The following is a 16,502-nucleotide window of genomic DNA, read 5'->3' on the forward strand; positions in this document are numbered from 1 at the left end:
TAAAAACCATTTTGTCTTTTCCTTTCCAATTATACATTTTATTTCTTTTTCTTCTCCCATCCTGTTAGTCCAGTCCTGTGGCACAGTGTTTAATAGATGCAGTGATAGTGAATTCCTTGTTTGTTTCTGATTTTAATGAAAATAATGATCAGGACAATGATAGTGATGTACTGATAGTCAATGTGTAAGTGCTTGCTGGGTGCCACAAATGCAGTGTTCTGTGTGCTTTGTACACATTACAGAGTTTAATCCTCCAAATGACCCTGCAAAGTAGACTGGTTGTTATTCTCATTTTATAGAGGAGAAACTGAGGCACAGGGAGAGAACTTTCACCATTAAGTATATTTCCTGTATAAATAAACTAAGCCTAAAATTCCTGTTTGAAGACCAGAGTCCAAAGAGATAAGGAGAATCCTACGAGCTATTAACGACATCAATAACAGATTGGTGTAACCATTGATATTTATCTAGCATTCACTCAGTGTTTTTTGAAAGATACCTTTCATGAAAAGCTCCTTTTATATCCATAGTTTACCAAGACTCTTTTTTTAAAAATCATGAATGTGTGTTGTATTTTCTCGAATGCTTATTTTCTGCATCTGTTGAGAAGATAATTTTTTCTCCTTTAATCTGTTAATATGGTGGATTATATTAATAAATTTTCTGATGTTGAACTATTCTTGCATTCCCACACTAAACTCTATACTTAATTGTAAAGCATTTTTAAATTAATTGAATTCAGTTTACTCATATTTAATTTTAAGAGTTTTCCATTAATGTTCAGAAGTGACAGAAATCTTAGATTTTCTTTTCTTGTACTAGCCTCTTATTCTGGTATCTAAGATTATACTAGCTGCGGAAAAGTAATGGGTACTTTTCCCTTTTTTTCTAGTTTCTTTTTTTCTTAATTTTGTTTTATTGAGTTGTAGTCAGTTTACAATGTTGTGTCAATTTCCAGTGTAGAGCACAATTTTTCAGTTATATATGAACATACATATATTCATTGTCACATTTTTTTCACCATGAGCTGCCACAAGATCTTGTATATATTTCCCTGTGCTATACAGTATAGTCTTGTTTATCTATTCTATATATACCTGTCAGTATCTAGAAATTTAGAACTCCCAGTCTGTCCCTTCCCACCCCCTGCACCCCTAGCAACCACAAGTTTGTATTCTATGTCTATGAGTCTGTTTCTGTTTTGTATTTATGCTTTGTTTGTTTGTTTTTGGTTTTTTTTTTTTTTTTAGATTCCACATATGAGCGATCTCATATGGTATTTTTCTTTCTCTTTCTGGCTTACTTCACTTAGAATGACGTTCTCCAGGAGCATCCATGCTGCTGCAAATGGCGTTATGTTGTGGTTTTTGTGGCTGAGTAGTATTCCATTGTATAAATATACCACAGCTTCTTTATCCAGTCATCTGTCGATGGACATTTAGGCTGTTTCCATGTCTTGGTGATTGTAAATAGTGCTGCTGTGAACATTGGGGTGCAGATGTCTTTTTGAAGTAGGGTTCCTTCTGGATATATGCCCAGGAGAGGGATTCCTGGGTCATATGGTAAGTCTATTCCTAGTCTTTTGAGGAATCTCCATACTGTTTTCCACAGGGGCTGCACCAAACTACATTCCCACCAGCAGTGTAGGAGGGTTCCCCTTTCTCCACAGCCTCTCCAGCATTTGTCATTTGTGGATTTTTGAATGATGGCCATTCTAACTGGTGTGAGGTGATACCTCATTGTAGTTTTAATTTGCATTTTTCTGATAATTAGCAATATTGAGCATTTTTTCATGTGCCTATTGGCCATTTGTATGTCTTCACTGGAGAATTGCTGATTTAGATCTTCTGCCCATTTTTGCATTGGGTTGTTTGGGGGTTTTTTTGTTATTAAGTTGTATGAGCTATTTGTATATTCTGGAAATTAAGCCCTTGTCTGTTGCATCATTTGCAACTATTTTCTCCCATTCTGTAGGTTGTCTTTTTGTTTTGTTTATGGTTTGCTTTGCACATAAAAGCTTAGAAGTTTAATTAGGCCCCATTTGTTTATTTTTGCCTTTATTCCTATTGCCTGGGTAGACTTCCATAAGAGAACACTGCTAAGATTTATATCAGAAAGTGTTCTGCCTGTGTTTTCTTCCAGGAGGTTTATAGTATCTTGTCTTATGTTTAAGTCTTTACTCCATTTTGAGTTTATTTTTGCATATGATGTGAGGGAGTGTTCTAATTTCATTGATTTACATGCAGCTCTCTAGCTTTTCCAGCACCACTTGCTAAAGAGACTGTCTTTTCTCCATTGTATATTCTTGCCTCCTTTGTTGAAGATTAATTGACTGTAGGTGTGTGGGTTTATTTCTGCGCTGTCTGTTGTGTTCCATTAATCTATATGTCTGATTTTGTGCCAGTACCACACTGTTTTGATTACTGTAGCTCTGTAGTATTATCTGAAGTCTGGGAGGGTTATTCCTCCAGCTTTGTGCTTTTTCTTCAGTATTGATTTGACAATTCTGGGTCTTTTGTGATTCCATATCACTTTTAAGATAATTTGTTCTAGTTCTGTGAAAAATGTCATAAGTAATTTGATAGAGATCGTGTTCAATCTGTAGATTGCTTTGGTAGTGTGGCCATTTTAACAATATTAATTCTCCAATCAAAGAGTATGGGATATCTTCCCATTTCTTTAAATCATCTTTAATTTCCTTAATCAGTGTTTTGTTGTTCTCAGCATATAAGTCTTTCACCTCCTTGGTCAAGTTTATTCCTAAGTATTTTTCTACGTGATTTTCAAAGGGGATTGTTTCTTTACTTTCTTTTTCTGTTATTTCATTGTTAGTCTAAAGAAATGCAACTAATAACATAAGCATTGTTTTACCAATTTTCTTTGGGTTATTCAGTGTCAGGTATATCCCTGTCCATGATTTTATTTTCAACATTTCTCATTTTCTTCTAATTGTCTTTTGAAAACATATAGCTGATTTTTTAAAGTATAATTTAGTATGGTTGGCCTATAATTAATGGAGTTAGTATTTATTGTGCTATTACTATATTTGTATTTCTTCTTTCTTTATATATTCTATATATGCTGCTTTTTCTGGTTTTTTAACATTTTTTATTGATTTATAATCATTTTACAATGTTGTGTCAAATTCCAGTGTAGAGCACAATTTTTCAGTTATACATGAACATATATATATTAATTCTCATATTTTTTTCTCTGTGAGCTACCATAAGATCTTGTGTATATTTTCCTGTGCTATACAGTATAATCTTGTTTATCTATTCTACAGTTTTGAAATCCCAGTCTATCCCTTACCACCTTCCGCCCCCTTGACAACCACAAGTTTGTATTCTATGTCTATGAGTCTGTTTCTGTTTTGTATTTATGCTTTGTTTGTTTGTTTTTGGTGTTTTTTTTTTTTAGATTCCACATATGAGCGATCTCATATGGTATTTTTCTTTCTCTTTCTTGCTTACTTCGCTTAGAATGACATTCTCCAGGAACATCCATGTTGCTGCAAATGGTGTTATGTTGTCGGTTTTTATGGCTGAGTAGTATTCCATTGTATAAATATACCACTTCTTCTTTATCCAGTCACCTGTTGATGGACATTTAGGCTGTTTCCATGTTTTGGCTATTGTAAATAGTGCTGCTATGAACATTGGGGTGCAGTATCATCCTGAAGTAGATTTCCTTCTGGATACAAGCCCAGGAGTGGGATTCCTGGGTCATATGGTAAGTCTATTCCTAGTCTTTTGAGGAATCTCCACACTGTTTTCCATGGTGGCTGCACCATACTGCATTCCCACCAGCAGTGTAGGAGGGTTCCCCTTTCTCCACATCCTCTCCAGCATTTGTCATTTGTGGATTTTTGAATGACGGCCATTCTGACTGGTGTGAGGTGATACCTCATTGTAGTTTTGATTTGCATTTCTCTGATAATTAGTGATATTGAGCATTTTTTCATGTGCTTATATTGATCATTTGTATGTCTTCCTTGGAGAATTGCTTGTTTAGGTCTTTTGTCCATTTTTGGATTGGGTTGTTTGGTTGTTTCTTCTTAAGTCATATGAGCTGCTTATATATTCTAGAGATCAAGCCTTTGTCGATTTCATTTGCAAAAATTTTCTCCCATTCTGTAGATTGTCTTTTTGTTTTACGTATGATTTCCTTTGCTGTGCAGAAGCTTGTAAATTTCATCAGGTTCCATTTGTTTATTCTTGATTTTTTTTCTATTGCTTGAGTAGACTGTTCTAAGAGAACATTTTTGAGATGTATGTCAGATGTTTTGCCTATATTTTCTTCTAGGAGGTTTATTGTATCTTGTCTTATGTTTAAGTCTTTGATCCATTTTGAGTTTATTTTTGTGTATGGTGTAAGGGAGTGTACTAGCTTCATTGCTTCACATGCTGCTGTCCAGTTTTACCAACACCATTTGAAGAGACTGTCTTTATTCCATTGTATGTTCTTGCCTCCTTTGTTGAAGATTAGTTGACCAAAAGTTTGTGGGTTCGTTTCTGGGCTCTCTATTCTGTTCCAGTGGTCTATATGTATGTTTTTGTACGAATACCATGCTGTCTTGATGACTGCAGCCCTATAGTATTGTCTGAAGTCTGGGAGAGTTATTCCTCCAGCCACTTTCTTTCTCTTCAGTAATGCTTTGGCAATTCTAGGTCTTTGATGTGGTTCCATATAAATTTTATTATGGTTTGTTCTAGTTCTGTGAAATATGTCCTGGGTAATTTGATAGGGATTGCATTAAATCTGTAGATTGCCTTGGGCAGCGTGACCATTTTAACAATATTGATTCTTCCAATCTAAGAGCATGGGATATCTTTCCATTTTTTAAAGTCTTCTTTAATTTCCTTCATCAGTTTTCTGTGTATAATTCTTTCACCTCCTTGGTTAGATTTATTCCTAGGTATTTTATTACTTTGGGTGCTATTTTAAAGGGGATTGTTTCTTTACTTTCTTTTTCTGTTGATTCATCATTAGTGTAAAGAAATGCAACTGATTTTTGAATGTTAATCTTGTAACCTGCTACCTTGCTGAATTCTTCAATCAGCTCTAGTAGTTTTTGTGTGGACCTTTTAGGGTCTTCTATATATAGTAACCTGTCGTCAGCATATAGTGACACTTTTACCTCTTCTTTTCCAATTTGGATCCCTTTTATTTCTCTCTCTTGCCTGATTGCTGTGGCTAGGACTTCCAAGACTAAGTTGAATAGGAGTGGTGATAGTGGGCATCCTTGTCTTGTCCGATTTTAGTGGGAAGCTTTTGAGTTTTTCACCATTGAGTACTATGCTGGCTGTAGGTTTGTCATATATAGCTTTTATTATGTTGAGATATGTTCCTTCTATACCCACTTTGGTGAGAGTTTTTATCATAAATGGGTGTTGAATTTTATCAAATGCTTTTTCTGCATCGATTGAGATGATCATGTGGTTTTTGTCCTTTCTCTTGTTGATGTGATGTATTACATTGATTGATTTGCGTATGTTGAACCAGCCTTGTGTCCCTGGGATGAACCCCACTTGGTCATGATGTATAATCTTTTTTATGTGTTGTTGGATTCTATTTGCTAAAATTTTGGTGAGGATTTTAGCATCTATGTTCATCAGTGATATTGGCCTATAATTCTCTTTTTTTGTAGTGTCTTTGCCTGGTTTTGCTATCAGGGTGATGGTGGCTTCATAGAATGAGTTTGGGAGTATTCCCTCCTTTTCAATCGTCTGGAAGAGTTTGAGAATGACTGGTATGAGTTCTTCTTTGTATGTTTGGTAGAATTCCCCGGTGAAGCCATCCGGTCCTGGACTTTTATTTGTAGGGAGGTTTTTAATTGCTATTTCTATTTCCTTTCTAGTGATCGGATTGTTCAAGTGTTCAGTTTCTTCTTGATTCAGTTTTGGTGGACAGTATGTTTCCAGAAACTTGTCCATCTCCTCTAGGTTATCCAGTTTGGTTCCATGTAGTTTTTCATAATATTCTCGTATGATATTCTGTATTTCTATTTTGTTTGTTGTAATTTCTCCATTTTCCTTTCTTATTTTGCTAATTTGTGCTCTCTCTTTTTTCTTCTTTGTGAGTTTGGCCAGAGGTTTGTCGATTTTATTTACTTTTTCAAAAAACCAGCTTTTGGTTTGGTTGATTTTTTTCTATGGTCTTGTTAATCTCTATTGTATTTAATTCCTCTCTGATCTTTATTATTTCCTTCCTTCTGCTGCTTTTTGGGGCTTTTTGTTCTTCTTTTTCTAATTGATTCAGGTGGTGGGTTAACTTGTTTATTTGAGATTGTTCTTCTTTTTTGAGGAAGGCTTGTATCGCTATAAACTTCCCTCTTAGCACTGCCTTTGCTGTGTCCCATAAATTTTGTGTGGTTGTGCTTTCATTTTCATTTGTCTCAAGGTATTTTTTAATTTCAGCTTTGATTTCCTCATTGACCCATTGGTTTTTCAATAGCATATTGTTTAATCCCCATGCTTTCCTTTTGTTCTCCTTTGTTTCTCTGTTGTTGATTTCTAGTTTCATGGCATTGTGGTCAGTAAAGATGCTTGAGATAATTTCTATCTTCTTAAAATTGTTTAGGTTTCTTTTGTGCCCAAGTACATGATTAATCCTAGAAAATGTTCCATGTGCACTTGAAAAGAATGTATGTCCTATTTGGGGGGGGGGTGTAATGCTCTGAAAATATCCACCAAATCTAATTTTTCTTTTCTATTATTTAGTTTCTCTGTTGCCTTATTTATTTTCTGTCTGGAAGATCTGTATAGTGATGTTAATGTGGTGTTAAAATCTCCAACTATGATTGTATTCCCATCAATATCCCCCTTTATCTCTGTTAGTAATTGTTTTATGTACTTAGGTGCTCCTATATTGGGTGCATATATGTTAAAGAGTGTAATATCCTCACCTTGTATCACTCCTTTAATCATTATAAAATGTCCTTCTTTATCTTTCTTTATGGCCTTTGTTTTAAAGTCTATTTTGCCTGAAATCAGTACTGCAACACCTGATTTTTTGGCTTTTCCATTTGCATGGAATATCCTTTTCCATTCTTTCACTCTCAATCTATATGTGTCCTTCTCCCTAAAGTGGGTCTTGTATGCAGCATATTGAAGGTTCTTGCTTTATTATCCAGTCTGCCACTCTGTCTTTTGACTGGAGCATTTAGTCCATTAACATTTACAGTAATTAATGATTGATGTGTGTTTATTGCCATTTTGAACTTATCTTTGTAGTTGAATTGGTATTTCCTCTTTGTTCCTTTCTTCTTCCTTTTGTGGTTTGGTAATTTTCCTTTGTATTATCATGGATTTTATTTAGTTTTTGTGACTCCCTTGTAAGTTTTTGGCTTGTGGTTACCCTTTTCTGTAAGTCTGTTAGCCCGTTACTATATCTCAAACCCATCCTACCGAAAACAAAAAATTTTAAAAAGAAAGAAAAAAAATACTCTGTATTTTCTTGCTTCCCTCTCCCACTCTTAATGATTTTGATGTCTTCTTTTACAATTTCGTGTTTATTTGTAATTCATGAGTTACCACCTTTCCAGTTATGAGTTTCTCATTTCTGTAGCATCCTGCTGCTTTTCTATTTAGAGTAGACCTTTCAATATTTCTTTTAGCATGGGTTTAGTGTTGCTAAACTCTTTTAGTTTTCGCTTGTCTGTGAAATTCTTTATCTCTCCTTCTATCCTAAAGGATAGCCTTGCTGGATAAAGTATCCTAGGCTGCATCTTTTTTTCATTCAGGACTTTGAGTATATCTTGCCACTCCCTTCTGGCCCATAGTGTTTGTGTAGAGAAATCAGCTGAGAGCCTTATGGGTGTTCCCTTGTAACTCACTCTTCGCTTTTCTCTTGCTGCCTTTAGGATCATTTCTTTATTCCTTGACTTTGGCCATCTTGATTATGATATGTCTTGGTGTGGGTCTGTTTGGGTTCTTCCTGTTTGGGACCCTTTGAACTTCCTGTACTTGGATATCTGATTCCTTCTTTAAATTTGGGAAGTTTTCAGTCATGATTTCTTCAAAACCCTTTTCAATCCCCTTTGATCTTTCTTCCCCTTATGGGACCCCTATTATGCGAAGATTGGCACACTTTATATTATCTCACAGGTCCCTTATGTTGCTTTCATTTGTTTTTATTTGTTTATCTTGCAGTTGTTCTGATGGGGTGCTTTCTGTTGTCCTGTCTTCTAGGTCACTAATTTGTTCCTCTGCATTATCTAGTCTGCTTTGCACAGCCTTTAGATCCATTCTCATCTCAGCCAGTGAGTTTACCAATTCTACTTGGCTCTTCTTTATAGCTTCGATTTCATTTTTGACATATTTTGTATCTCTAAACACTATCTCTTTTAGTTCCTTCAATACTTTGATCACTCCTTTTTTGAAATCTTCATCTAGTAGGCTATTGATGTCTATTTCATTGATTGTTCTTTCAAGGGATTTCTCTTGTTCTTTTAATTGGGAATGGTTTCTCTGCTTCTTCATCTTGCTCATATCTCTCTGGCACTGTGGCTTATGGAGATCATTTATCTATTGTGGTCCTTAAAGGAGTTTATTTATTTATCTATCTAATGCCTATGTATGAATAAAACTTAAAAAATAAAAAAAGGAGAGAGAGAGAAAGAGATGTTTAAAAGAAGGGTGAAAAAAGGTTTGAAAACAGTGTATAATCGATTACAGAAGTGCAATTTGAATCATACTAGCATTTGAGTTGAGACATCTTTTTAAAAGCCCTTTAAAAAAAGGAACAATATCAAAAAATGATATTTGAAACCTATTTATAATCAATAACAGGAGATCAAACCCAAAATAAATGAAAATGAAATCAGGTGGATTTTTTAAAAAAAGTAATATAACTACTTTAAAAGAAAAATTTTAAAGGAATTAAAAGAAGCATATACAATTGTTTAGAAAGAAAAATTTAAAAAGGAGTTAAAACTAGAAGCATATACAATTGTTTAGAAAGTAGAAATTTAAAAATGTAATAAAAATAGAACAGATTAAAAAAAGGTATGATAAAGAGAGAATTTTGGAAAACGGGAGGAGAAAAGGTTTGAAAACAGTGTATAATGAATAATTGAAGAGCAAGTTGAAGCAGAATAGCATCGGGTTGAGACATCTCTTAAAAACCTTTAAAAAAGGAGAAAAGAGGAAAAAGTAATATAATCAAGTTTATAATTAATAAGAGGAGATCAAAACCAAGAGAGAGAAAAATTACGTGCCATGGATTTTTTTAAATAATATTTTAAAAGAAAAATTTAAAAGGGATTAAAACTGGGGGGATATATAATTGTTTAAAAAGTAAAAATTAAAAAGGTAATAGAAAATACAACAGGTAAAAACAATTTAAAAAAAAAGGTGGGGAGTGGGTGTTCTCCTGGAGACTGTGTGCTCTTTTTTTTTTAACATTTTTATTGATTTATAATCATTTTACAATGTTATGTCAAATTCCAGTGTAGAGCACAATTTTTCAGTTATATATGAACATACATATATTCATTGTCACATTTTTTTTCACTATGAGCTACCACAAGATCTTGTTTATATTTCCCTGTGCTATACAGTATAATCTTGGTTATCTGTTCTGCATTTTAAAATCCCAGTCTGTCCCTTCCCACCCCCCGCCCCCTTGGCAACCACAAATTTGCATTCTATGTCTATGAGTCTATTTCTGTTTCATATTTATGCTTTGTTGTTTTTTTTTTTAGATTCCACATATGAGCGATCTCATATGGTATTTTTCTTTCTCTTTCTGGCTTACTTCGCTTAGAATGACATTCTCCAGGAACATCCATGTTGCTGCAAATGGCGTTATGTTGGTTTTTATGGCTGAGTAGTATTCCACTGTATAAATATACCACATCTTCTTTATCCAGTCATCCGTTGATGGACATTTAGGCTGTCTCCATGTCTTGGTTATTGTAAATAATGCTGCTATGAACATTGGGGTGCAGATGTCATCCTGAAGTAGGGTTCCTTCTGGATATATGCCCAGGAATGGGATTCCTGGGTCATATGGTAAGTCTATTTCTAGTCTTTTGAGGAATCTCCATAGTGTTTTCCACAGTGGCTGCACCAAACTGCATTCCCACCAGCAGTGAGAAGTCTTTCTGTCTTCGCCATTTCATGAACTTAGCTTGCTGTTTCCAGAGGCTCCTCAGTGGTGCCCTCGTCTGTGCTGCTCCCAGTGCCTGTCAGCAAGCAGATCACGACCCCTCCCAGCACAGCATTCCTGCTGGAAAGGCGGGGGGCCACCTGCCATCTCCTGGTGCAGGTCGCTCCGTCCCTCTGCGCGCTGTGCCTTGGGGCGGGGGGCCACCCACTGTCCCCTGGTGCTGGTCGCTCCGCAGCTCCGCCCTGGGTTGGCGCTCCACAGGCAGGCCCTGGGAAGACTGTGAAACAGCCCCGCCCCTGCTCCATGTCCAAACTCAGCTCCTTGTTTGTCCTGGCGGCGAGAACTTTGCGAGGCACCAGGGCAGAAAGATCCTATCTGACTCGGGCTGCAAATATGTCACTGGCCTTTGAGGCTGCCGAGCCCCCAGGCGTGGACTCAGGTTTCGCCCCTGCCCCCGCCTGGGTGCCAAGTGCTGGAGGATATGGCGGCAGCGCCTGAGCCCTGCCTCTCCTCCTCGAAAACCTTCCGTGGGTTTTCAGAGATGGAGGTATGCACCCTTACCCCCAGGGCACATCAGCCGTGCTGTTTCATGGAGGGCCCAGGTTCTTCTGCCCTGTGCATGCACTCATCCACAGTGCGCAGTTCCCCGGGGCTGCCTCAGTGCAGCCATCCCCGTCCTCCACCTGGCTCCGGCAGCCTGTCCCGGCCCCCAGCTCCCAGTTCGGGTCTCGGGCTGGGTGTCTCAGGGACCCTCTGTGCCCGTTTAACTTAGTTCTGTCGATCAAGGGCTGCTCCGTACAGATCCGAGCCTCAGAGGCTCCCACTCCGTCCCGCTGGCCTCTCCATTGGAGAGGGGAGACCCAGCAAACGAGGGCCAGTCCTCCTTTGCCGCTCCTTCCCCGCGGGACCTGTCTAGCACTGTTTTGCCTTTTCGTCTTTCTCTTTTTTTCCTTTCTCCTACCAGATTTTTGGTGTCTATTGTCTTTAGAAGAGGGCGATGTTCTGTCAGAGTTCCACGGGTGCTCTGGTTGGCTGAGTGGGTCTGTGGATGTGAGTCTTGGTGTATCTGTGGGAGAGGGTGAGCTACGAGCGTCCTACTACTCTGCCATCTTGGCCTTGTCTCCTCCGTTCTTTACCTCTTTTTTCCTGCCTTTGCTGGATTTACCTTACCCTCCCCCTTGCCTTTTTCCTCTTTGGTAATTTTCCTCCTGAGTAATTCAAATACCAAATATTATTCTTAACAGCCTTTGTGTGTGGCAGATTCCCTGTCCAAAAACATAATTTATTTTGTCATCTTTCATCGCAATAGTTTATCTGGGAATAGAGTTCTAAGGTGACAGCTTCTCTCAGGACTTTGAAAATAGTCTTTAATCTTTTGGCTTCTTTTTTTGCTGATGAAATCTATTATTGATCTAATTGGGTTTTTTATCAATGATTTTTTAAATTTCCCCATGGCAGCTTTTAATACTTACTCTCTGACTTTAAAGCCTTGCAGTTACACAGAACTGTGTCTAGGTGCAGATTTGCTTTTATTTACCACACTCAGGACTCTGGACATTCAAGGGTAGGATACATGCCTTTCTTCCATACCAGACAACTGTCAGTCATTGTCTCTTCAAATACTGCCTGGACTGGGGTCCCCAAGATCAGCAGCGCATTCAGAGATTCTCAAGAAGGAGTCCCAGGACTCGGATTATAGTTGTATTTACAGCTAAGATTTATTACAGCAACACAGTAAGAATATACAACTGGATCATAAGGGGGAAAGGCACTAGCAGAGTCTGGCGGACTCCACGTACAGGGTTCCTTATGCTCTCTCCCTCCCATCTAGGGTCACACAGGGCACACTTCTCCCAGCAGTGGAAACACAGCAACACGTCTGTGATGGTTATGCCCAGGGAAGCCCATTAGAGACTCAGCGCCGTCACATGCATAAGCTCTGCCTAGCGGATACCAAAATTCCAGATTCCCAAAAGGAAAGGAAAAGTTCCACTTAAATCACATTGTTTGTACAAGCAGCCTTATATCAGTTAGGGAACGGTGAGGACATTCCTGAACTCCAAATTCCCAGATGTCAGCCAAGGGCCAACCTTGCAAGCTGGACTTTCTAAGGACAGCAGTCTTAGGGTGGCTCTGTTAATCTGTTTCTGGGCATATTGCCCCTCCCCCATTTTCTTGGTCTTCCATTTGGATTTTCTGTTAAACCTATTTTGGAACTTATCATTTCACTATTTCTCTTACCATATTTCTATTATTAGCTCTTCATGCTACATTCTGGATGATTTCTCAAGATCTGTCATCTAATTTGTTAAATCTGTCTTTATCTTTGACTACTTCAACTTCTGTCTACTGTTCACCCTCTCTATTTAGTTTTTAAAATAATGCCTATATATAATTTTCCTGGTTTTTCCCCCCATAGTCTAGTTTTTACCTTGTTTCTTTGAATAGTTGAAATGTATTTATTTTGAAGTCCACATGGTTCTACTGGCTATTGTTCTAGGAATGAGTGTACCTTTAAATGGATCTGCCAAATTTCTCTCATGATGTTTCATTTCCTTGTGAGGTTGTTAATTTTTTTTTTTTTACTGTGAACTCCAGTGAGAATTGGTATTCCGTAGACATCCTACGAGCCCTCAGCTATAAAAACATAATATATCTTTTGGAAAGCTTGCCTCTGCTAGGAACCTATTAATAACAATTTTCAGTTTTTCAGCTTGTGAGCTCTGTATTACACTTATAATCATTTGGACTGAGTTACAGAACTAGGCTTTTGATTTCTTATAATATCCTTCTTTCCAATTTCCTTGACCAGTGGGGAGTCTTTCTGGTTCCTGTTTAACAAACCTGGATGTTCCCTGTTGTTCCTACAAATTACATTCCAGTCTCCCCTACATTTGTGCCCTGTGGTCTGGGTCCTCCTGCAAATCCTCAAGCTTCCATCTCTGTTCACCCCATCACTTTAAATTCCCACTTCACTTCTGATATCTAATAGATTTCTTTTCATGATTTTGAAAGCTTGACTGGGTATTAAATTATTTTTGTTAAATATGAGCCAGCATTTCTTTGTATTTACAGACAAGAGAGGTGGTGATGGTAGAGCATAGGGAGGGTTCATCTGTATCAGCTCCAGCCCATTAATCAGAGTTCACAGCAGGACATTTATGAATTAATTTTATCCTTAACATTATAGTAGAAATATTTGCAAGTTTGATGATTCATTGCATTTTTTCCCCAGAAGTCTGGCAAGTTGATGACCAGATAGATAACCACAAGGAAAGCCAAGACAAACCTCTGTGGCAAGCTGCATCCATAGATAAGGAAACACTGAAGGATGGGAGTGGGCAAGAATTCAGAACATGCAGAACGATCATTCCAAGCACAGACTTTATAAGACAAACACTCCCTAAATATTACTCATGGGGAAAGTGTTCAAAACATAATTTAAACTTTCCTAGGCAAAATAGAAGCTACGTAAGAAAGAAAAGTGATGAAGATAAGGCAGATTGGAAATTATGCTTCCATTCTAATCTTGATAAAGCTCAACCTGGGGAGAAATTCTTTGAGCCTAATCAACATGGAAGAGCCCTCCACCATAGGCAAGCCCTCAATAAAAGTCCAAGAACTCAAAGTGGGGAGAAACTCTTTAAGTGTTCTGAATGTGGAAAGGTGTTTATCCAGAAAGCAAACCTTGTCGTACATCAGAGGACTCACACTGGAGAGAAACCTTATGAATGCTGTGAATGTGCAAAAACCTTCAGCCAGAAGTCAACCCTCATTGCACACCAGAGAACTCATACAGGGGAGAAGCCCTATGAATGCAGTGAATGTGGGAAAACCTTTATCCAGAAGTCAACACTGATTAAACATCAGCGAACTCACACAGGAGAGAAACCATTTGTATGTGGTGAATGTGCAAAAGCTTTTAAGAGTTCCTATCACCTCATTAGACATGAAAAAACACACATTAGACAAGCATTTTATGAAAGTATCAAATGTGGTAAGTCCAGCCTTGAACATCAGCGGACTCATACGGGTGGGAAACCTGAGTGCAGTGAACATGGGAAAGCCTTTGATGAGAAACCCACATCCGTTAAACATCGGAGAACTCATACAAAAGAGAAACCTTGTAAGTGCAGTAAATGTGGAAGAGGCTTCCGGGGAAAGTCACACCTTTCTGTTCATCAGAGAATTCATACGGGTGAGAAACCCTATGAATGCAGCGTATGTGGGAAGACTTTCAGTGGGAAATCACACCTCTCTGTCCATCACAGAACTCATACAGGGGAGAAACCTTATGAATGCAGAAGATGTGGGAAAGCCTTTGGTGAGAAGTCAACCCTTATTGTACATCAGAGAACTCATACGGGAGAAAAGCCCTATAAATGCGATGAATGCGGGAAAGCCTTCAGTGAGAAGTCACCACTGATTAAACATCAGAGAATTCATACCGGAGAGAGACCCTATGAATGCAGTGACTGTAGGAAGGCATTCAGTAGGAAGTCAACTCTCATTAAACATCAGAGAATTCATACAGGAGAAAAACCCTATGAGTGTAGTGAATGTGGGAAAGCCTTCAGTGTGAAATCAACTCTCATTGTTCATCACAGAATGCATACAGGAGAGAAACCTTATCAATGCAGAGAATGTGGCAAAGCCTTCAGTGGGAAGTCAACTCTCATTAAACATCAGAAAAGTCATACAGGAGAGAAAACCTACTCATATACTTTTGAGTGAGATAATTTCATTAGTTATACCATATATGTGTATGTGTGTGTATGTATATATATATATATATATATATATATATATATATATATATATATATATATATAAAAATCCATCCTGGAGAGTAACCTTATAAATATCAATATCAAAAACTCTTCATATACTATTTAATGTTCATTTAATTAATAAAAGGAACAAAAATATAATTCCAGAAGCATTTAATACTTTTTAACAATTTTGACCCAGAATTCTTACGTATGAGTGGAGAATTGTATATCAGAGAATTCAAAAGTGGCAAAACTGTGAATAGATTGATGTGGGAAAGACTAGAAAGAATTTAAATGTCATTGCCAATCAGAATATTTATGTTGAAGAAAAGCTAAGAATTTAATGAGTTTAGGAAACTGTTATAAATGAGAAATACGTTCCATATTCTATGCCACACATTTTGTGGGAAAGGTGCAGAAATTGCAAACAAGCACGCAATCATAACATTAAAACATGTTCACTGTGGAGTAGAGTATGACATTTTTGAAAGAACAATATAAAGCATAAAATTATTAATCCTAGCAAACTCTGTTCATTTCTTAAGCAAATAGAAAAATTGCTTCTTTAAGTGGTGTGAGCGAGGGTGAGTCATGATCCCTGAAACAAAGACGCTCAAACATGAGATCTTACACGTATCCATCAACACCTTCAGTGGAGAAATGCAAACCCCTTACAGAAAAAGCATATAGTAAGCTTTGACACACCTCACTTAGGAACAGTGCTTACAACTTAATATTTTGTCTTTTCAGAAAGAGTAATAATTTTATGGTTACATTTTATGCCTCATTTTATGTGTCAATAAAAGATGTTTAATTTTCAGATTATGTCCTATAATGCCATATTATTTAAAATAGAAAAAAAGAATAAAACTGAATATCCAATAGTCAATTGATTAAAAATTGACATATCAATAAGGTAAAATAGTATACACTAATTAAAAGTTACATTTGAAGATTTGGGGAAATGTTCATGGTAACTGGTTAAGTGAAAAAACACTATAAAACAATGTACCACGTGATTCACATTGTAAAAAAAAATCAAGGATGGATATGCACCATTATATCAGTGATTCTGGGTAGCAGAAAAATAGTTTTATGCTGAGTAAAATTATATGCACATGTATTTGTACACATCGAACAAAAAGCTAGGAAGGAAACACCGAATTATTAAGCAGATTATCATTTGTGTATTAGGATTATTGATGATTTTTTTTTAACTTTTTGAACGTAGTCTCCAGAAACTACCAACAAAATGTTTGATCTTGTGCATACTTAATTTTGTCTTCCCATCCACTTTCTAGTTCAGCTTTGTCATTAATAGATGACCTCATTCTCCTCTTAAAATGACCCCATTTTTCACATATGTATACATACTGCCTATTTGTTTTCCATGTGGTTATCTGAGTGTATGGTTTTGAGTATATATTTTGCATCTAGAGAATGGGTATCCTGTGATTTTAATATCTGTAGGCGATTTTTTTTTTTTTTGGAGAAAAGTAAGTGTCTTCATAGTTCTCTACTCTGTAGCCACAAAATCCTTTGTGGCATAAATTACCAGCTAACAGATTTTACAGGTGAGGAGAGCTGTAGCAAATGGTCGAAAGTCTGAGTAATGAG

General features: G+C 37.1%; 1 protein-coding gene across 9 annotated transcripts in view; it reads left to right on the forward strand.

Moving 5' to 3' along the window:
- ZNF674 (zinc finger protein 674) overlaps positions 1-14,860 on the forward strand; it is a 30,402-nt gene extending 15,542 nt beyond the window's left edge. For 7 of the 9 annotated variants that reach the window (XM_072956233.1, XM_072956236.1, XM_072956232.1 and 4 more), the window contains one exon: positions 13,349-14,860. In XM_072956233.1, coding sequence (XP_072812334.1) covers positions 13,349-14,847 — 1,499 coding nt within the window. In that variant the 3' untranslated portion in view covers positions 14,848-14,860. Of the gene's footprint in view, positions 1-9,866; positions 10,017-13,348 lie in introns of those variants that run through there. The other 2 variants (XM_072956240.1, XM_072956235.1) reach the window with 2 other exon arrangements.
- The last annotated feature ends 1,642 nt before the right edge of the window (positions 14,861-16,502 follow it).

This window comes from Vicugna pacos, chromosome X (assembly GCF_048564905.1).
Source record: "Vicugna pacos chromosome X, VicPac4, whole genome shotgun sequence".
NCBI classification, from domain to species: domain Eukaryota; kingdom Metazoa; phylum Chordata; class Mammalia; order Artiodactyla; family Camelidae; genus Vicugna; species Vicugna pacos.